Raw genomic sequence first — 12,950 nt, 5'->3', positions numbered from 1 at the left:
CTATATACATTAACATGTCAGCTCGGTAAACTACGAGATGATCTTCTAAACGTGCTTTTAATAATGTTACGGTTATTATGAAACACCTGTTCGCTCATCATTTGAATTTTAATCCGTGTGGTCAGTGCTTTTTCTGAACGAAGCCAGGATTAGCAGTATGCTAACACGGGCTAACAACATTAGCTTTGGGTGGCGCTGCATGCTGGGAATAACATCAGCCTTTATTTAGTCGGGACACGACTGGAAACACAAATCCGCGTGATTGTTTGAATGTTTTCTAAGGACTGAGCGACATTTCTGCGTTTGAAGCTCAAACCGCTGTGTGTGCTGACGATCCGAGCTGTGCTCGGACACACACTTTTAGACCCGGTTCTGAGTTCGGTTGCTTGTACCCCTAGCGCTGCGGGACGGATCGCAGTCTTAAATCTTCCACACATACCGCTCATGTACCCCCCCCCCTTCCCATCAAACACAAAGCTGTAAGTCCGCATTCCCCCGGAAGTGCGGGAGCGGACTACTTCTTTTCTATTTTGTTTGTTACTTTTTTTGTTAAAGTCACTTCCCTCAGTTTATACTGGATCATCGCGGATGAGTCATTAGTTGGGAAATAAAAAGAAAAAAGCAAAAAAACGAATAGCAGTTATATAAGAACGAAAAATGTAAAAATACCCCCCCCCCCGACAATGTCATCGTCCATCCCGATGGTTGACAGCAAACATCGTCAACGGCCAATTTAAGGGACATCGCCCAACCCTACTGTTGAGTACTTCCATAAATCAGCTCACATCTCTACTCGCTGATTTTCTCATTCCGGACGTTTTTCTCACCAATCACTTTATTGTGAAGTGGCTCAAGCTTCTATAGCAGGGGTGCCCACACTTTTTTGGCAAGCGAGCTACTTTACAAATGACCAGCGCCAAATGGTCCTACGGGCCTAGCTGTAGGCCTGTGTTCTTCTTAAAGTTCTTCTGTCATTTTTTCTTCAACAGCTTGTTGAATTGGACCCATGTGTTGGTGGTTGTTATGTCTACGCCCCAGCACATGACGTGCTGACAACAAAGACATTCCATGTGCCTTCTGTTCAAGGTCCTTTTTGACCTGCCGAGAAAATATTTGGCACGCTAGCGGCTAAATCCACGGTTATGAGTCTGGAGCTGAGCGCTCACACCTCTCTAAGGTTTAGGAGTAAGAAAAACTCCATATCTGGCGACTTATGTATCAGAGGATGTTCGATTGGCTATTCTGCATGTTAATCAAGTGATGTAATTCATGGCAAGGATGATTAGCTGACAGCAATTTTTTATTTATTTATGTCTGATGGCCCCGTGATTTAGACCGGAGAAAAGTAGTCTGCCATCTCTCGGTGGGTGGAGTCTCCCTGCCCCAGGTGGAGGAGTTTAAATATCTGGGGGTCTTGTTCACGAGTGAGGGAAGACCGGAGCGTGAGATCGACAGGCGGACCGGAGCGGCGTCCGTAGTTATGCGGTCGCTGTATCGGCCCGTTGTGGTGAAGAGAGAGCTGAGCCGAAAAGCAAAGCTCTGAATTTACCGGTCGATCTTCGTTCCAATACTCACCTATGGTCATGAGCTATGGGTCATGACCGAAAGAACGAGGTCCCGAATACAAGCGGCTGAAATGAGCTTCTTCCGCAGGGAGGCGGGGAGCTCCCTTAGAGATAAGGTGAGAAGCTCGGCCACTCGGAGTAGAACCGCTTCTCCTCCACATCGAAAGGAGCCAGTTGAGGTGGCTCGGGCATCTAGTCCGGATGCCCGTGTCCTGGGAAGACCCAGGACATGCTGGAGAGACTACATCTCTCGGCTGGCCTGGGAATGCCTTGTGTTCCCCCCAGAGGAGCTGGAGGAAGTGGCTGGGGCGAGGGAAGTCTGGGAATCTCTGCTCAGTCTGCTGCCGCTGCGACCCGGTTCCGGATAAGCGGAGGAAGATGGATGGATGGATGGCCCGTGATTTACTCCTCTATTTACCAGTACTAGCATTGTTAGTGGCCAAACAGAAAACTCAATCATAAACTCTGTTTTAAATGTAATTTTGTATTGACATTTTTTTCCTAATGGAAACACATTTTTCAATTAAGCAGCTACAATAACCACGTTATCAGGTAAAAAAATCTGTCAATGTGTTTTCCCCTACAGCGTCCAGCTGTACCTAGACAAGGAGGATTCCTTTCTCTTTTTGAATCAATAGCTACATATTGGATGACGGAGGGTGCTTTATAGGGTTTCTCACTCATCTGTAACCAGAAACGTCTATTAGTAGTGGTAAGGGGGTTAGGATGTTTCCTCTCTGTCTATTAAGTCAGGGTTGGCCATGTCATATCATCCTGACTGCATATAAGAGACGTGCAGTAAAATACTGCAGAATGTCTGATTCTGGTACTGATGACCTTCACTTCCCCAAATATTACGTTGAGGCTTTTCTTTTGAGAGCTGAAGTTCTACATATTTAAACAATGATTTCAGATAGGATCTAATTGATGCTCCCCAGACTCTGTAATGACTTTCCTCTAACTTCAATTTTTGCTCCCGGTTTTGTTATTCTTTCTACATAGCCAAAGCCCAGACACCATCTGTTTCAATGAATATATTTGCAGCCGTTTGTCCATCAGAACTACTTTCTGTCAAAACAAAAGATAGTTCTTTTATTAAAAACAGGTTTAAGACTGGCTCACTATTATTGCCTCACAAAATGTGATGAAAGACTAACAAATAGGAGACCTTGGTATTCTGCTTACAGGCTTTTCTAAAGTGGCATGGAAAGATCTTAAAACTCTTAGAATTTTAACTATCTGTGGTAGTATTTTACCTATTTTAACCAGTCATAATTACGTGTTATTTGTTTGCTAATAAACTCCCCTGCCTTCGCCCACAAGTGGCCGGAATAGGCTCCGGCAGCCCTGTGACCCCGAAAGGGACTAAACAGAATAGAAAATGAATGAATGAAAAAAATAAAAATAGACTCCCATTTCCCAAAAAAAAATTAAGCCACTCTTACCAGCATTATAATATCTTTGTTTTTTTAGAATCAGAGAGTCTAGATTTGACTCATTTAGCCACTATATGATTAAACGTGTTAGCATCAGACAAAAAGACATCAGAAGTAATTTTGCTGTAATGGAATGAATGAGAATGTTCCGGTCTGTATTCAGCAAAAAACAATTTCAATTAAAGGCAAAAACCTCTGCAATATTTAAGTTCATTAAAAGAGGGGAAAGAAAACTTCCTCTGTAAATTCTTCTCCTTTTCCAGATGATACTTTTAAAGGAACATTTTGCAAATGTTGATGTTCTTTGTGCTGATGTTCTGAATCAAATGAATGAAAGAAATAACAAGACTATAAAAGTAAGCCCAAACCTATATGAAAACACATTTTGCACTTGTTTTGGCACTTATTTCTTCTTTAATATTTCTTAATAAGCGGGGAGTCAACAGCTTCACCAACATGTTGACTTTATCTCTAAAATGCATACCGGTTATTCGCTGTCAAATTCTGCAAAAATCTTTGCTTAAAAATTATTTCTGTAGATTTATGTAGTAAATAACAGTCGTAACTTCAGTTGACCACATTTTTATAACATTACATAAAATACAACTTATAGCACAATGTATTTCAAACTAAGTGCTGTGGAATCAACAGCATATTTAAGCTTTTAAGGGGTGACCAATGTCTTTAAAGATTAATACAGTACAGTCCAAACGTTTGGTCTGTACTGTATATCTAAAAATGAACAAAAGTCATGTTTTTTTTTCTTTTTCTTTCAATCTTCTTGAGGATTTGGTTTCCACCATTGACTGTATCTGAGAACAGGACCAAGAGAGTCTGACGTCACCCATAGAAAAAGACTTACTTCCAGCTCCAACAAAATTAAGTCAATTTAGTTGCAAATTTCTTGTATTCTTGTCTTGTATACAGTCAATAGTCTCCACTCACTATTAATATTTCTTACTATGGAAAGAGAAAACGTAAAAGCCCCCCCCCCCCCCCCCCCCCCCAACACGAAATGCAACTTTCAGTGTATTGAGCCACCAGTAAACTGACAGAGCCTAATCAACTTTACTAACTCGTCCAACTGATTGTTTTGTTCCCAAAGAAGTGACCTTTAACTTTAACAGCCTGGATCATCTTTGGGATGATTAGGCTTTGGTTTAAATAAAGAGAAAGGTAAATATATATGATGTAAACCAAATGTTGAGAAGAATTTTTTACAATGACCACTTTCTCAGCCTTAAGTTCATTGATTGTACAAGAGAACTGGACTGAATAACCTCTCGCGTTTCTAAAGGAAATACTGTACCTGGTGGTTTCAAGAAGCCAAAATCCCATAGACTTCTATAGAAAAATAAACAGCTGTTACCTATTCATTCTATTTGTCAGTATAAACATTCTTTCTCTACTTCCTATTTTAACATGTTCTTGCTAATCCTATTTTTTTATTTTATTACAAGTTATTAATGTTATGAACTGGCCAATCAAATGCTTTGATAAAAGCATGTAGTGCCCACCTCAATGTTTGATTGATGGTCTCTCGAGCCCGCTTTCAGTGGAAGGGGTGTGGACTTCCAACAAGCTTACTCCTGATTGGTGACAGTTGTTGCCATAGAATCGTTGACTCAGACCGACTCGGACCAATCGCTGTCATTTGGCTCCAACATTTTCTATGTGTGGCTTTGCACTCGCTCAGTCCAGTTCTCTTATACAGTCAATGTTTACATTTCTTTACTGAAAACCCTTTAAAATCACTTCAGTGCAAATAACATGAATAATTTATAAATCATCTTGGGACTAGAATACTTGTTAGGGAAGCTGTGGAGATAGAGGAGTTGTTTCTCAGCCGTGGGTCAGGGGTTTAATACCTGCTACAGCATATTAAAGTGTCCTTGGACAAGATGCTCCAGTGGGTTGCGTAATAGGTGTATGACGAGGTCTGGGAATGGAAGCCATGTAAAAGCATTTTTAGTACCACTGGGTAGAAAAGCTCTGTACAATGTGTTGAGAATTGTTTTGCAGAAAAATTCAACTAAAGAAGACTTTAGTCTTTTCCTACCCAACAAAATACCTGCAGATTGCTTGCAAATGTCTTTGGGACCTCTGTTTGGAGAACTCTTTAAAACCAGCCAGCAGAGCGATTGCTTTTCTACTGGAAAACTAGAGAGAAAAAAAACTGTTTCGACTCTTCTACGTTTGCTCTTTCTTTGCCCAGTTGTCTCAAACCCTTACCGTTTCTTCATCTCAGCCCAATTCCACCCAATGCACCGTCTTCAAACTCTCTGGCCAGTTTCAAATGGCAACTTTCTGCCCCAAAGCCTCTGAAGTCAATCTGATACAAAGTTTAAAAAAGTGTAAACACAGACACCAGATCCTTCAGGATATTGTGGTTTCAGAACTCAGGTAAATATAAAAACGTATTTCAGGTATTGTGTTTGCTCACCAATGCAAGCTCTACAGCTTACATATCCTCTCGGGTTACATCTGCTTCTCATTGAACAGCTATTGTAGAGGCAGCGGCTACACTCACTGCTGTGTTCATTTTCACCACAGGAGCACAGCCAGTGTCTGGGTTTGAGTATAGAACAGAAGATGATGGTCTTGAATTTCCTTTTTTTCTTCTTCTTATTATTCACCGGCTTTGAAGATTTCCTGTTGATCTATTCTCTCCCCATATTCCAGCACTCCACCCTCTTCATTTCCTTTCTTTTGATTTGTTTTTTTTTATATGAACATGCACAAAGAAAACTACATGATCAGATGCTTTTAGTAAAACCTTTTCTAAGCACATTAGAATTCAGGTATTATAGGGTCCTTGTTATTTTAGATTTAATATTTAACAACTGATTTTAGACCATCCTTTTCTTTGAAATATGAATCAAATAATCAGATTTCTTCCTTTCAAGAAATTTGGGTTTTCAGAATACAATTACCAATGTCTGGATGCTTAACTGGAAAAAATGTGGAATTAGAAAATAAAACACATTTTGCTATAAAAACAAACTGGATAAATACTTGTATTGTCTAAAAAAATTACCAAATTTACGGTTTTTTTAACATTAAATTCACTGTTTTATGCTTTAATGTGGAGTCAACAAAATTATGCCACCTGCTTTTGTTTTGAAGGTTTCTTTGAAAAACGTCTGTCTGCTTTTAGCCCAACTTATCTTGCCTTTCAAGCTCTTAGTAAGAACACATTTAAAGTCACGGTCCAATCATCAATTGCAAAAACGTTCATACTGGTCTTTTATTTCTGATTATGCTGTTTTTAGCCAAAATCAAAAAACCTGCAGAGCACCAGTACTTCATTAATTATTCACCTTATAGTTGTGGGCGGGAATGTTGGCACAGAGCAAGTCTGCATCCACTTTCTTTCAGTCACTAACAACTGAGCTCTCTGTTTACATGCTTTCAAGCTATCTTACAGCTCCTACCTAACATTACTGTTGCAACAAAACTATGAGTGGATGCATCAGAATGGAGCAGAGCAGAGCAGAGCAGGGAGCTTGTGGCCCACCCAGTGTATTTTCTACATCACAAAAACAAACTTTTCCACCTGCTTTTTTTCCTGTCGTGATTCACAACATTTGAATAAAGAAATATCCAGAAGTGCAATTTTGAACTTATATTTTATTTAAATATATGTCCTCCATCATCAGAAATATGCCACAAGAACATGTTAAAAACTCACATTTTCATTGGAGTGGGTCTTTAAAGCTGGATGACACGGATTTGGTCATAATTGATCACGCAGCGTGCTAAAGCCATAACCTATTCCTCTAGATGTTGCATAGGTGTTTTTAAAAGGGACATCTTCTATGTAAAGGTTTTGGGAGGGATCTCTGGTGGCATGACCAGATAGGTCTGCGGAAGTAAAATAATGCTTGCATCTGTGATTTTTCTGAAGTATTACACCTGCCCTTTTAGTTCAGCACAGTGATCGGGTCTTTGGTTTTTTTTCATGTTTAGTGGGTTCCTGAAATCAAACAATCTTTTTAGTTCTTTTTCCTGGTCTTAAGAGAGAGAAATCCATTTGTTGTGCCAAATATGGTATTTACTGGTCTGCTCACATTTCTTTTTTCTACCCCCAGGCCTCATTTGTAAACATATCCCACTGAATTTTCTTGTAAACACAGTTATTGCTGTAGCTGCAATTACTCCATTGGCATAGACGTGCAATAACTCTTGACATATAATTCATATCTGGGCATAAACATGTTTAATTACCTAAAATGTAAGGTCTAATTTTCCCCAATGCTTTTTATTCAGAGCCAAACAAGACACACTGTGTTACTATGGAAACAGAGGGAGCCCCGAACCCATCCGTCTAAATCCAGGTCTGCATTTTTTTTTTTTATTATGGTTGCTGTAGAAACCTATCCTTTTCACAATCATCTCCTTTCTCTGCTTTTGGCCTATTAAAGTAAGTCTGACATTTCAGTGTTGATAATGTTTGAAGATGGTGTCCTTAGCTGAAAGATGCAGCAAAAAGAACACAAGCAAATTTGACTAATGAGGCTTCTTTTTTAATCATATATTTTTGTGTGTTCCTTAGCAGGAATCTATGGTTTAAGTAATTCTCTGCTGGACACTCCATGGAAGAAGCTGCTGCAAGGCAAGCAGCACTTTACCAACATCGTCAATGACCAGTCTCTGTCCTGTGACGGACTGGTGCAGGAGCTGCTCACTGTCCTTAATAATGAAGAGCTGTGAGTGATGCAGAGCTCATTCAATCTCCCCCAAATCAAATCACACTTGCATTTATCCCAACTAGTTTTTCTTGAATATAAAAGTTTTGCATCTCCTTTACATTGCACTTAGAAGTGACTTTGTTTTGACCTAGTAAAGTAATTTCCTGGAGTCCTTCCTGTCAGCTTGCAGACACCAGACATTATTAAAAAGTGAGGAAAATCCTTTCTCAGCATTTTTTCTCTCCTTTTTTGACAGGAATATACCTGATCCAATTTTGGAAAGCCATGGAAGTTTTTACAGTAAGCCACTGATCGAAGCTTTGTCATCTGTGTTTGTCCGCACCCCTAATTACGGCACAAGGTCAGTGTCTTCTAACGATAGTCCACTCTAATTTTATCATGTTTGTCTCCACTTCTGGCGCCTGTCACACAAGCTTGCCCTTTTGCTTCATTCAATTGAAAATACAACAGCTGTCTTGATTCCGTGAAATGAATGATCACATTTTTTGTCAATCTGCCCACTTAGGACCAATACAGTCATTCTTATAGATGCAGAAGGGAATGTCACCTTCACAGAGCGCACCATGCTGGACAGTGATGCAAATAAATGGAGGACCAGTTCTTTCCAGTTCAACCTGCAGGATTAAAGTCAAGAAAAATGAGACCCACTGTGCCTTTCTGCAACACCTGTCCTTCAACTCCTGTCTGCTGCTGTCCTTCAGCGGCTCGTCATCATGTCAACATGGAGGATGATTTTCTTGATATCAACTAAAGTACATATAAAAACTGTGTGCTCCTTTACAACAAATAAGCCAAAGAGCATTTTTTGTGCAAACAATAATTGACAAAAATGTTAAGTTTCTTTAGTTTGATCTTCTACAGATATACAAATATAGAATTTTTGGATGAAATATATTATTTTCTGTGTCAGCTGTTTTTCCTTGAATCGATGACGGGGATCGTATGCCACAGTTTTAGGAAACCGTTGTTACTGGATGAGATCAAAACGTTTCAGGTGAAAACACCAGTTTTTTCTGTAGCAGAGTAATTTATAGTTACTTAAAAACAAAAATCATTTATCCAAACAGGCATTTGCATTGAGGCATCAAAGCTTTGTGTGATTCTCTGGATTTGTTTAAATGTATTTATCTTTCTTATCTCATTGCTCATCCGGGTGTTTGGACCCTAAGGCAACAATACATTGAAAATATATATTTTTTAACAAGCTAAGTAAAGCTTTAAGATTATGATTGGTTGTGAAATATTATTTTTGATAACAAAAAAATCCATTCAAGGTCTTTCAAAACATCAGGTTAGTTTTTATCTTCATAATCTGAAGAATGCAGCTGGTTAAAATGTAATTTATTTCCTTAATAGGCTTCTCTCCTAATCTAAGTTATGCAGTGGGCTTAGATATTTTTGGTATTTATTGATAGTGACAGTCATTTCAATGCCCATCCCTAATAAACATGTATTTTTAAATAGCTTCTTCCCTCGTGCTGTTTGTCACCGCCAACTGAACTTAATTTGTAAACAGTGTCCCCAACTGGCCGTTTTGAATATTGCAGTTTTTGTTCCCCGTGTACTTTTTTATTTGCCTGATGAATAAAATATTTTCAAATAGCTAACACGGAAATAAAACTTGTTAAAAATATGTATTTTAATTTACCATTAAAAAGCACGATACCTGCAAACATTTAAGGTTTTGCAGTTGATATATTACCTTTCATTCAACTTTGTCAAAGATGGAATAATATAATTACTTTTTTTTAACAATAAGTGTCGATTGGTGCGATGTACCTTTCGTGATTTAAGATAAACGATCTCTAAAACTATTCAGTCATTGGCTGAAACAAAATCCCCGAACGTGTGGTGATTGGTCCGATGACCTATCAATCATCGCGAACGTTGGCGCAAGCAGGCGGGACATAAATTGGCTAGCCGCTTCGCTTTTCCCCAAGATGGCGGGGTTGCCATCGAAGCCATATGGCCGCACGTCGAGGAGAAAATAATCGAGGAAAGGAGGTTAAATCACCAACAGGAGACAAATGTGCAAATTATATCGGTGAGAAGTTCTTCAATTCAACTTTTAAAAGCTGTGATACTCGCTGGTCATTGTATGTATGTGGAGGAAACGTGTTAGCCTCATGGCTAGCTTAGTAATGCAAAGGCCTGCTCTGTGAATGCATCAGTAGACCAAAAATATGCTCTATTTTATTTAACAAACGATTCTGTATTTTAAATTTTAGTCCTGCTTCCACTTAGAACTGTTTTTAAGGTGTGTTTTATTGTTGTCACACGGTTATCTCATCTTATTTTCTTATTTCCCTTCTTTCTTTTCCCCCCCTTAGCTCCCTGATGATCACAGAGGGTGGCCTGTGTCTCTATTCCATAAGCTGAATGCATTGTGATTTCCAATAATTGAGACAGTGATTTTGAAAGCTGTCTACATTAATGAAAAGAGCAATGTAGTCAGCTTAGCATAAAACACCTCTGGCACGCGGTCTTAACAGGGATGCGTTTCTTCATGTTTTCTGATTTGGTGTCAAAGATAAAAAACAAATCAAGTTAAACCTTTTTTATATAGCTGTCAGATTGAAGTTTTAGCTCTTAAGTAGAATAACATGGAGCTAGATGATATTTTGCCCCCGCTCCCATTGGAGCCTCCTGATGATTTCGGCCTGGAACAGGGCAGGGCACCTCCACCACCTCCCCTGCAAACGTCCAGTGACGCAGAGGTAATGGACGTTAGCTCTGGTGGTGATGGATACACGTACACCCCAGAGGACGGGACACAGGAGCCTCTTGGCAAAGGTTCATTTACTTTCAGTAACCACCTTACCAACGAGGCCAGTTCCAACCCTCCGTGCCCAAGAACCGCTCGCCACGCTCCCCCAGTAACCAAGTTTCTGCCAGACCTGAAGCTGCTCAGAGATGTCAAGATCAGTGTGAGCTTCACTGAAAGCAGCAGCAGCAGTAGCAGCAAAGACAGGAGAGTGTTGTACACAGGGGAGGGTGAAGAGCCAGAAAGTGACAACGGCTTAGCTAGTCTGAATGGAGAACTGCATGAGCTGGCAAGTATGCAAGAGGCAGCTGATGAAGGTAGCTCTGGAGCAGGAAACTCAGCAGGCAGGAAGTCAGAGGAGGCTGAGATGGACATGGAAAATAGGGTAGAATTTGCGGTTCTGGATGAGTTGGATGACCTCTACGAAAACCTCTTGGAGCAGGAGGATGGAGAGACCGATGGCCTTAAGTCTGAGGGCATGGCTTCCCTCGAAGCCTCTGGAGCTTTCCCCTATGAGGTACGTTGGGTCTCACATCTGTAGATTTATCTTTAAGCTACAACCCAAATTGAAACTGCCAATGTGCTCAAATATTTTGGTATTTCTTCACTTTTTGGAATGATTTCTCTGTTTAAAAATGTACTTGTTCTGACAAGATATCTTAAGTTATTTTTGTATTTTATATAAACACCCCTTCAACTGAAAAACAATTTGAAGAGGATTTTTGACAATCTCTGTAACTTAAGGAACCAGCATATAGACAAAACAGCATATATACAACTTTTTTATTTAATTTTGAAGGAAGCTCTCTTGGTAAACTACTAGATTCCCTCCACCACATCCAACTAATTCTTGACGTATGTAATGTCCTTAGGTCACGTGTTAAAAACACATTTATTACTTTTTTAACCCTTGTGCTATCTTAGATGACTCCACCCTTACATTGACGTGTTCTCCCTACCATGACAAAGGTGGATAAAGGTGGAAAGATTTCATGTAATCCATGGACACCAGAGAGGTTCACAAATCATTGAAGAAAAAAGGTTCAGCGCACTGTCTAGTGGGTCTAGATGACCCAACTCCCAGTGTTAAAGTGCCTAGGATAGCACAAGTGTTACGGCAGCTGCACTGACCGCTACATTGAAACCCCCAAGCTAGCTAAATAAAATAAAAAAACATATTTGGAATATTTTTTTTTAGCAGAAAAGAGCCAGAGAGGAATGGCAGAAGAGACTTCGACTTTAAAATAGAAGAAATCTTCATTTAAGACGCAAAAAAAACTGAGTCTTTACTCCAATACGGATTTATTGTGACTCATTTTATTTATTTTCAAAGCTTCCATTTTTGCACTTATGAGTTAAAGGGCCTTAATCATGCTTTTCTTAAGCCTTTCAGAGTAAACCATATCCATATATATGATAATATATTACCTTTGGCACACTAAAAATTGATTTTTTACGAAATGAGTTATTTTCGTAGCGCTTTTTCCTGCCTAGAATTAAGATGACTCTGTCCTTGTGGGTGCCGCTCATTTCATGACGTCAGCAGCGTGTCTGCTGACGTCAGGGCAGAAGTATAAATTTGCAAGAGCTCAAATGCAAATATCTGAACTTTTGCAAAGATGGGTGTATTGTGGGGCCTTACCAAGGTGTTTAGCTCATCAATCACATTTTTATGGTTCCTACACAAAATCCAGTGAACAAATAGTTTAAACCAGCTGCAGCCATTTTACAGAAGATGAAGATCACAGTTCTTCCTTGACAGCAGCTTGACTGGTTCATTTTGAATACTCCTGCACAAAGCTTAAAGGAAACATAAAGATTTAATTTTAAATGCTGGGAAGGGAAAATATGAAAATCTACCAGTTACTTAATGCACCCACGACCCTTTTAGATGGGCTAAAAAAAACCAGAAATCTTAATTTAATGACTAAAAGACCATTTCAGCTTCAGCTGCACATTAGCAATTGAACTGTCTGCATTTTAGAATCATACATTTTAATGTCTTTTTAATCCTTTCTTTTACTTGCATCTCTTTTATTTACCATAGGACGAGAAGTATAAGTATAGAAGTATAAATCTGCAAGAGCTCAAATCATTTAAACGTCTTTTAGCCCCTAAAGGAAGCCACAGACTTAAAGTTTTTATTCCCCAGATGTTGTTGTCGTCTTCTTTTTGTCATGGCTTCTCTTGAGGTTTTTTTCCAGGAGTTTTTCTCGCCTCTGCAGTTTCTCACACATCCCTGTCTGCCGTGTTAACCGCCGGCTGTTCCAGGTGGAGTTTGACACAGATGTGGACGCGCTGTTGGAGGAGGGCATGCCCATGCCAAAGAAAATGCGTCAAGCTGAGGACAAATATGGCGGCGACAGTGATCACCAGTCTGATGGGGAAGGAGGGGTTCAGCCGATGATGACCAAAATTAAGACGGTCCTGAAGAGTGAGTGGTGCACCATCTTTAGTTCTATTATTGTATCAT

The 12,950-nt window shown here is 39.6% G+C and overlaps 1 protein-coding gene and 1 non-coding gene across 6 annotated transcripts in view; both read left to right on the top strand.

Annotated features, from left to right (window-relative positions):
- The window catches only part of tango2 (transport and golgi organization 2 homolog), a 32,372-nt gene extending 23,196 nt beyond the window's left edge, over window positions 1-9,176 (top strand). For 4 of the 5 annotated variants that reach the window (XM_020706181.2, XM_011479519.2, XM_020706180.1 and 1 more), the window contains 4 exons: window positions 7,271-7,338; window positions 7,557-7,710; window positions 7,949-8,053; window positions 8,219-9,176. In XM_020706181.2, coding sequence (XP_020561840.1) covers window positions 7,271-7,338; window positions 7,557-7,710; window positions 7,949-8,053; window positions 8,219-8,339 — 448 coding nt within the window. In that variant the 3' untranslated portion in view covers window positions 8,340-9,176. The remainder of the gene's footprint in view (window positions 1-7,270; window positions 7,339-7,556; window positions 7,711-7,948; window positions 8,054-8,218) is intronic. The other variant, XM_011479520.3, reaches the window with a different exon arrangement.
- Window positions 9,177-10,343: 1,167 nt separating this feature from the next.
- mir1306 (microRNA 1306) lies at window positions 10,344-10,453 on the top strand. The gene has a single exon (NR_107135.1). It is a non-coding gene; the product is annotated as a microRNA 1306 (primary transcript).
- Window positions 10,454-12,950: the final 2,497 nt, after the last annotated feature.

This window comes from Oryzias latipes, chromosome 9, assembly GCF_002234675.1.
Source record: "Oryzias latipes chromosome 9, ASM223467v1".
NCBI lineage: Eukaryota > Metazoa > Chordata > Actinopteri > Beloniformes > Adrianichthyidae > Oryzias > Oryzias latipes.
The sequence above is the reverse complement of the archived record's forward strand: the minus strand, read 5'-3'. Positions and strand labels throughout refer to the sequence as shown.